The sequence below is a fragment of the Penaeus vannamei genome, chromosome 41 (genome assembly GCF_042767895.1).
Source record: "Penaeus vannamei isolate JL-2024 chromosome 41, ASM4276789v1, whole genome shotgun sequence".
In the NCBI taxonomy this organism is placed as follows: domain Eukaryota; kingdom Metazoa; phylum Arthropoda; class Malacostraca; order Decapoda; family Penaeidae; genus Penaeus; species Penaeus vannamei.
The window spans coordinates 23,314,350-23,324,074 of NC_091589.1; the positions used below are offsets into that span (position 1 = coordinate 23,314,350).

General features: G+C 32.1%; 1 protein-coding gene across 1 annotated transcript in view; it reads right to left on the minus strand.

Moving 5' to 3' along the window:
* The window catches only part of LOC113805876 (sphingosine kinase 1), a 12,896-nt gene extending 6,871 nt beyond the window's left edge, over positions 1-6,025 (minus strand). Inside the window, exon 1 of the mRNA XM_027356937.2 lies at positions 5,602-6,025. Coding sequence (XP_027212738.2) covers positions 5,602-5,992 — 391 coding nt within the window. The 5' untranslated portion in view covers positions 5,993-6,025. The remainder of the gene's footprint in view (positions 1-5,601) is intronic.
* Positions 6,026-9,725: the final 3,700 nt, after the last annotated feature.

The following is a 9,725-nucleotide window of genomic DNA, read 5'->3' on the forward strand; positions in this document are numbered from 1 at the left end:
TATTATTATCATTAGTACTAATATTCTTATTATTATCATTAGTACTAATATTCTTATTATTATCATTAGTACTAATATTCTTATTATTATCATTAGTACTAATATTCTTATTATTATCATTAGTACTAATATTCTTATTATTATCATTATTATCATCATTACTCATTGTCATTATCTTTAATCATTATCATTACTATTATTACTTTTAATACTACTATCATCATTATTACAATTATCATTATCATTATAATTACTATCACTACTCTTGTAATCATTATTAATATTATCATCATCATCATCATCATCATCATTATCATCATTATTATTACTATTACTATTATCATCATTATTAGTATTACTATGATCAATATAATCATTATTAGTAGCATTATTGTTGCCATTTCCATTATCATTACTATTAAAAACATTATCATTACTGCAATCATTATAATTAATATTATTATTATTATTATTATTATTATTATTATTATTATTATTATTATTATTATTATCATTATCATCATCATTACTATGATTATCATTATCCTCATCATTTTTATCATTATGATCACTATTATAATTTTTACTATCATTATCATTATCATCATCATTACTATCATTATCATTATGATCCTCATGATCATTACTATCAATATCAATAACAATGATGATAATTATGAAAATAATAACAATAATGATAATGATAATAATAACAATAACAAAAATATAATAAATAAATAAAAAAATAATGATAAGAACAATAATAGTAATATTAATAATAAAAAATATTGTTAATGAAAACAACAGTAACAATAACAAGTGGGACAACACTATAACACTAACAATAATAAAGATAATATCATCATCATCATTATTTTCCTAACTATCATTATTACTATTATTATCATTATAATAATTATTATTATTGTTATTTTTATTATCATTACTATTATTATTATTATCATTATTATTGTTACTATTACCATTATTATTATTACTATAATAAGGATAATAATAATAAAAACACCAAAAATAATACTAACAGAAATTATAATAACAATAACACTGCTAATAACAAAGATAACATAAAAATGATAATAATAATTATAGCAATAATACTCATATCATTATCATTATTACTATTATCATCACCATTACTATTATTACTTTTACTATTACTATCATTATTCCTATCATTTTATTATCATTCATATCATCATTATTATTACTATTACCATTTTCTTTCCCTTTACTGAAGTATCACAAGTATATTCAATACTATCATAATCATAGTCATTACACTTATTCCAATCATCTTAATATTCATTAAAAAATATTACTACCAATATAACTATCATACATTACACAATATCATCATCTTCATTAATAGCAATAAGAAAAGAAATAATAAGAATCATCCATTAAAAAACTAGTAATAACAAGAATTTGAAGAATAACTTATAATAATAATAATAATAATAATAATAATAATAATAATAATAATAATAATGATAACAATACCAAAAAATAAATATATAAAATATAAAAATAAGAGCAATAACAATAATAATAATAATAATAATAATAATAATAATAATAATAATAATAATAATAATAATAATAATAATAATAATAATAATAATAACAATAATAATAATAATAATAATAATAATAATAATAATAATAATAATTAATAATAATAATAATAAAATAATAATAATAATAATAATAATAATAATAATAATAATAATAATAATAATAATAATAATGATAATAATAATGATTATTATTAGTAGTATTATTATAATATAATAATAACAATAATAAAAATAAATAAATAAAATAAATCAATATTAATAATAATAAAAACAATAACCATAAAAAAGTAAAAATATTAAAAGCAATGATAATAATAACAATAACAATAACAATAATAATAACAATAATAAATATCCCCATAAATACATGGAAACAATGAACATCAATATATACACACACACACACACACACACACACACACACACACACACACACACACACACATATATATATATATATATATATATATTAATGTGTATGTGTGTGTTCATATATGTATAAACACACACACACACACACACACACACACACACACACACACACACACACACAAAAAAAAAACTCATTTAACAATTGATCCCAGAACATTTTCTCCACACTGCGCCACAAATTCATTCACAAAAATAGACACACAACAAAATCCCAGGTTAATGCGCAATTTCACAACAGCTGTTCTTGTTTTTCACGTTTTTTTTCCATCTGCACTCCGTAACTGAGAAGCGTAGTTACATGTCACTCTTAATCTGTTTCTCTTTCTTTCTTTCTTCCTCTCTTTCTATCTTTTCTTTCTTTCTTTCCTACTCTCTCTCTGCTCTTTCATTCTTTTTGTCTATTTCCCTTTTTTTTCTTTTCTTGTTTTTCTTTTTCTCTCTTTACTCTTTTTTTCTTTCTTTCTCTTTCTCAAATTCTTATTCTTATTCTCTATTCTTTCTACTTCTTTCTTTATCTTCTCCCTTTCTATTTTCTCTTTTAGTCTTTCCTTTGTCTTATCTTTCTGTCTCTTTTTTTCTCATTCTCTCTCTCTCACTTTACCTTTCTATATCTTGTTTTATCTTTCTCTCTCCTCTTTACTTTCTCTATTCTCCCCTCTCTCCCTCTTCCTTTCTATTCTTCTTTCATCTTTCCTTTTCTTCATTTATCTTATCTTTTTTTCCTCTTCCTCCCTCTTTCATTTTCTTCTCCTTTTCCTCTCCTTTATCCACACTCTTTCCTATTTAATTTTCTCCTCTTTCCTTCTTTTCCTATCTCCTCTTTTTCCATCTTTCCATCTATTCCCCTCTTCTCTCTGCCCCTCTATCATTCTATTTCCCTCTCTTCTCTATCTCTCAATCATTCTTTTCCTATCTCCTCTTCTTCCATCTTTTCCTCTCTTCTCTCTGTAATTCTTGTAATCTTTTCCCCTCTCCTTTCTGTTCCTTTTCATTTTCATCCATCATCTTCATCCCTCATTCTTTTTCTTCTCCTCTTTCCATCTCTTCTCCTCTAATCTCCCACCCTCTTTTCTTCTCTCCTCCTGCCTACCACCTTTATCCTTCTCTCTCTCTCTCTCTCCCTCCCACCGACAAACCAACCAACCATACTGAATCAAAACTAACCATACAAGTAGCTATTGAAACCCCAGTGAAACAAGAACAGATATGTATACCGTACAGCCAAGATAAAGACTGCAAGATAAGGTAGGCCATCATACATATCAGATAAACAGTTTATTTTAGCTCACTCGCTATCATAAGAGGCATTACAATCACCTTTCCTTCATGGACTAAGTGAATCAAACAACAAAATGAGAAGACAAGTAACACACACTTATTACACAAACAGATTATTACCACTAGCAGTCAAGGACATAAATGCTGGTATACATACATCCCTAAATACAAATCTCACACATTAAAAAACAAATAATAACAATAATTAAATAAATAAAAGACATGAAAACCTATGACGTATGGCAATACCCAAGCATGTTACCGACACAAGCATAATATATCATCTCAAGGTGATAAAGAACGGCTAATCTATAAGAGCAAGATTACCAAATCAAACTGAATCTCTAGTACCTATCACTAAAACTATCATAATGAAAATGAGTCTCGTCCTCCTAATGCGGCCTGTTTTTGTGCCTCAGGATGAATAACTGATACAGAAAATGCATGAATCAAATCAAAATGGGGAAAAAAATATAATATCAATAATGATTCTGATAATTTTGACCCCTTTGTTTCTTTACAATCAAATATGCATAATTTATGTGAAATGTGTAAGTTCAATCTGAGCCAATAAAGGACATCGACATCTTTCACAACTTTGATGCCTTGTTCCAAATTACCACTACATTCTTTGTGGTTAAATGAGCAAGGAAATGATACAATATGAAACTTTTAGCCTTGGAAATAAAGAAAAAAGTGATTACTTTACAACCTTGAGAGTGTGATTAGAATGTGTGCACACATACTTGCTGACTGACTAACTGACTGACTGGCTACCTGACTGATTGACTGGCTGGCAGGCTGGCAGGCTGACTGGCTGACTGGCTGACTGACTGACAGAGACAGACAAACAGACAGACACACCCACCCACGCATCCACTCACACATACACACAACCCCCCCCCCCCACACACACACACACAATGACTGATCAACCTTAACAAACTCCCACCACACAGAAAACCAGGCTTTATTTGCCAGGGAACTGAAAAGGCAGACCACAGGCTCACTCTGCCCAGAATACGCATGGGCGTTGTTGGCCTTTAGAATAGCTCCTATGGGTGCATAGGTCTCACTGACTGACTGCATGTGTGGATGTCTACCAAGCATTTAAAATATATAAACATTCATATATAAACAATATAAACATTTGAAAAGAGGCAAAAAGAAAAGAAAAGAATGACAAAAAGAAAGAACAAAAGAAAGAGAGAAAGATTGAAAGAAAGAAGAAAAGTAAGAAAGTATAAGAAAAAGATAGATATTATATGTATACATATAAATCTACTTCCTATAGATACAAAAAGCAGATAGCAGGATAAGCTAAAGATAATAATATCAGTAATCACAATCAGGAGAACATAATGATTAGGAAAATGCATAATTCATGAGATTACAAAAATGTAATTATTGCAAATCATCTTCTATCTCAATACAAGCAATTCAAGTAATTTACTTTCTACTGATTTCTCATGTCATGTAATTTACTTTCTACTGGTTTTTTTTATGTCATGTAATATTATAACATTCATCAAATGGTCAATTACAACTTGTTATCTTTCTATTAGCAGTCAAACCATATCATTAACTTCAATATATTATCATCTTTGGAAACATTAGACAATAACTGACAAGGCTTTTTTCTGTGAATAATGTTGTTATCTGCACTGTTTTCTTTTCTAAAAAATAATTATCATCTGGAGAGTGTTTATCAAACAACCGTGACTTTCAAAACAAGACTTGTTTTAAATAATCATATAGGCCTATATTGGCTGTTCTTTCAAAATCCACTTGATACTTGGTTTTGGTCTACCATGGTAGGCCTACAATCTGATACCCATAGTGTCATGCAATCACTGTGGCCTCTGCTTTTGGCACTCATGCAGGGGCCAACGAGCTTCCACAGAGAGAAAGGATACGCTTGTTTCTGGGATGTTTTTAAGCTCACTTCTGCCAGAATGTGTGGGAGGCTATTTTGTTTGACACTAAGAGGGTGGTAGATATACTGGGGATTCTCTCTCTCTGTCTGTGAATAATCTAAATTGTTTTCTTCCTTTCTTTCTCTCTCTTTCTCACTAACTCTTGCTCAATGCCTTTCTTTCTTTCTTTACCTCTCTCTCTCCTTTTCTTTCTCTCTCTTTCTCCCTTTCTTCTATCTCTCTCTCCTTTCCTTCTACCATCTCTCTTCTTCCTTTCTTTCTTTCTTTCTCTCTCTCTCTCTCTCTCTCACCTTTTCTTCTCCAACTCCCTCTTTCCTCCTACCCTCTCTCTTCTTCCCTCCTCCCATTCACTTTACCTCTCCTCCTGGCGACCTGCAGCAAGGTCGTCCTCCACCTGTTAGCAATATCCAGGTTCTCCTCGAAGGACTCCTTCTCCTCCACCTCGAAGGTCAAGGCCAATCTTTTCCTCCTTCCTTTCTTCTTGGAGGAACCGAAGAGGGGATAGGCATAGACGGTGATAAACGCAACATGTTTTCTGTTCTCCTTTTCCCCTCCCTTCATGCACACGCATCCTACGATGTCGTTAGTTTTTATGGTCTGTCGCCTCTCTCCTTTGTTGTCACTGTCGGCCCTCGTCACCGTGAGTTCCGAAGGATCTAATCTAACGACGCAACGGCCATTTTTCTGTCCATAGAGTTGAAAAGTGCCTTCGAGCGGAAAAGAACAATGTGTATATCCCGTATCCATGGCTTCTGAATGACGACTGAACAGCTGAGCGATGATGCCAAGACAGAGGTCACGGCACACCGCTGTCAGACGTACGTGAATATACATATTACAGCATTCCTCGTTAGTATTTTACCCATTCTTCGTATTTCAATGCAATTTTTAAATTATAATATACCATTTTATTGATTTCAACCGAGTACTAAGGGTTTCGATGAAAAGACGGAAAAGAAAATGCATTACCACCGTACGACATTTTTCTGTCGCATCTTCTTTTTCTCAAAGGACACCGATAAACAGAGATAAACGCAATAAAGAAACAAAATAAACAGTTTCAAATACCCTAATAGAAAAAAAAAAACATTCAGAGCTCTATCTCAAACCCTGTCCCTAAGATGGCGGAATCTGTTAGCTTTTGGGATTTCTTCCTCCATCCGTTTGCTTTCAGTCGAATGTGCTTGCAGCTTCTCCTTATTAGGGATTCCAGCGGGTAATTCTTATGCATTCTTTTCGCTTTCGATCACCATTAATCATTCAGGTTGTCGCCGGCTCTCGCTTTCATCTGTCTGTCTGTCTTTCTTTCTTTCTTTTTCTTTCTTTCTTTCATTCTCTCTCTCTCTCTCTCTCTCTCTCTCTCTCTCTCTCTCTCTCTCTCTCTCTCTCTCTCTCTCCCTCTCTCTCTCTCTCTCTCTCTCTCTCTCAACTCTATCTATCTATCTATACATCTCTCTCTATCTCTCCTTCTTTCCCCTCTATCTCCATATCTCTCTCCCTCTCTCTCTCTCTTTCCCTCCCCACCTCTCTCTCTCCATCTCTCCCTCTCTCTCCCCTATCTCCATCTCTCTCTCACTCTCTATCTTTCCCTCCCCCCCCTCTCTCTCCCCTATCTCTCTCTCTCCCCCCCTCTCTCTCTTCTTCTTCTTCTTCTGTATATATACATACATATGTGTGTGTGTGCGTGTTTAAATTATGTGCGTTGTCAGACAGGCTGCTATCGGCTCCAAGAAACGCGTAACTTCACTCAACTTCTCACCCTCTAATTCCCTCCACTTTCCTTCTCCCTCCCTTTTCCCTCCCTTTTCCCTCCCTTCCGCATTCCAGCAGACCTTTCTCCAGAAGCGAAGACCATCAACCAGGTTAGAATGGTTCTGAAGCGGGTTAGGCCGGACCGAACACCTAACCTTAACGACGAAGCCTAAGTCGGGTCTTCGTAAATGATTTAAAGGTAGAGAATAACTTTTCTTTTTCTTTCTTTCTCTCTGTCTGTGTGTCTGTCTGTGTGTCTGTCTGTCTGTCTGTCTGTCTGTCTGTCTGTCTGTCTGTCTCTCTCTCTCTCTCTCTCTCTCTCTCTCTCTCTCTCTCTCTCTCTCTCTCTCTCTCTCTCTCTCTCTCTCTCTCTCTCTCTCTCTCTCTCTCTATCTATCTATCTATCTTTCTCTCTCTCTCTTTGCAGTTTTTTATGAGTCATTCGGGAATTGATCAATTGTTGTCCTTTTCAATAATTGTTTAAATGGTTTTTCCCGCTACAAAATGGCAGTGCAGAAACCGTTATATTTTAGATTAAATTACTAAAATCAAACCCATACTATAAATAATAGGACATGCTTTCTATACCATACATACTATATGTAGTTCATTAACGTTTTTATTATTTCATTATTATTATATTTTGGTTATTGTCTATTTCATTATCATTACATATTTTTTATTTATATTTCCTTATTATCATGTTTTGATATTTTCCATTTCCTTATTATTATATATCTTTTATTTTCTATTTCATTATCATCTGTTTATTATTATTTAATTGGTTTCATAACTACCGTTAGTACAATAGTCAATAGACATTACACCTTTCCATCTACCATGAAAAAAAATTATAATAAGCCTATTTTACCTGTTCATATATAGGCCTAGGTGGGGGGGAGGGGGGGGCAAAGTAGTAAAGTAAATAGCCGGGCATTTAGTAATTTATTATAAGCTATTCATCATTTATTATTAAAAAAATGATAATAAATAAAAAGATGATAGTTTCCCTTACTTTTCATATGTTTATCTTATCCATATACATTTATATTTACATGTTTATTTCATTATTTTTTTTTTTTCTATCAAGGCGATGTACTGATAGACTGGTGATGACTTTCCGAGAGCAATATACGTAAAATTGTATCGTTTCATTAAGTATCATCACCAATCTGTCAATCATCATATCATTTTCATCACTAATTTGTCACTTGTCAAATAATTATCACCACCAATCTCTTAAATGCGACAATTATTATCGCCAACTTGTTAATTACCATAATTGCGAAACAGTTATTATCACCAACCTGTTAATTACCCAATTATTATCGTCACCAACTTATTAATTATCCAATGATGATCATCACCAATTTGATAGCCTGTCAGCAGTCATCACCATCATATTAATCATATTTTCGCCTTGAAAAAGTTCATAAAGAATTCATGAAAAGCAAAATAATTGATAGGTGAGTCAATCAGTAAATAAATGGAACAAAAACAAATAAAATAGAATCAAGTAAATGAATAGATAAAGCAGAAATAAAAACATAAACTAAAAACAAAAATGGATAAAATGAAATATGATAAATAAATAAAGCAATAATAAGAACATAAACTAAAAACAAAAATGAGTAAGATAATTACAATGAATAAATAAAGCAGTAATAAAAGCATAAACTAAAAACAAAATAAGAAATCTATAAAGCAAGCAAGCAAATGTAGCGTCCTTCGAGAATAATTTTTGGCGCCTGTACCACTTCCGTCAACTTCTTCGAAAGTGTTGATTAAAATAGATAAATAAAGTAGTAATAAAAACATAAACTAAAAACAGAAGAATAAATAAATAAAGCAAACAGGCAAAAAATGTAGCGTCCTTCGAGAATAATTTTTGGCGCCAGTACCACTTCCGTCAACTTCTTCGAAAGCGATGATTATCATAGATAAATAAAGTAGTAATAAAACATAAACTAAAAACAGAAGAATAAATAAATAAAGCAAACAGGCAAAAAATGTAGCGTCCTTCGAGAATAATTTTTGGCGCCAATACCACTTCCGTCAACTTCTTCGAAAGTGTTGATTAAAATGGATAAATAAAGTAGTAATAAAAAGACACAAAGTAAAAACAAAAGAATAAATAAATAAAGCAAGCAGGCAAGCAAATGCAGCGTCCTTCGAGAATATTTTTTGGCGCCAATACCACTTCCGTCAACTTCTTCGAAAGCGTTGATTAATGACTTGCACGGAACTTTTTAATATTCAGCTTTATTTAAGGCCATTGTGTTGCGGACGTATGTGGTTTTCCGGGAAAGAGGTTATTATGTGAGAATATATATGAATGTATATATTTTTTATTTTTTGTTTAAGAATATTTATGTATATCTATCTATATATATATATATTTTTTTTTGGGGGGGAGGGGGAGTTACCTGGGTGTATATTAGGTGGTGTGTGTATTGTATTTCACACGCACATAAGAGTAATTATACACACATACATACTTATGCTTGCACGGACGCACACGTTCACAAACATATACGCACGCACACACGCACGCACACACCCAGCACAATGACTTGTATTTAGCCATAAGCTCATAAGGACATAGTAGCACTGTTTCTCTCTCTCTCTCTCTCTCTCTCTCTCTCTCTCTCTCTCTCTCTCTCTCTCTCGTATTTAGCCATAAGCTCATAAGGACATAGTAGCACTGTTTCTCTCTCTCTCTCTCTCT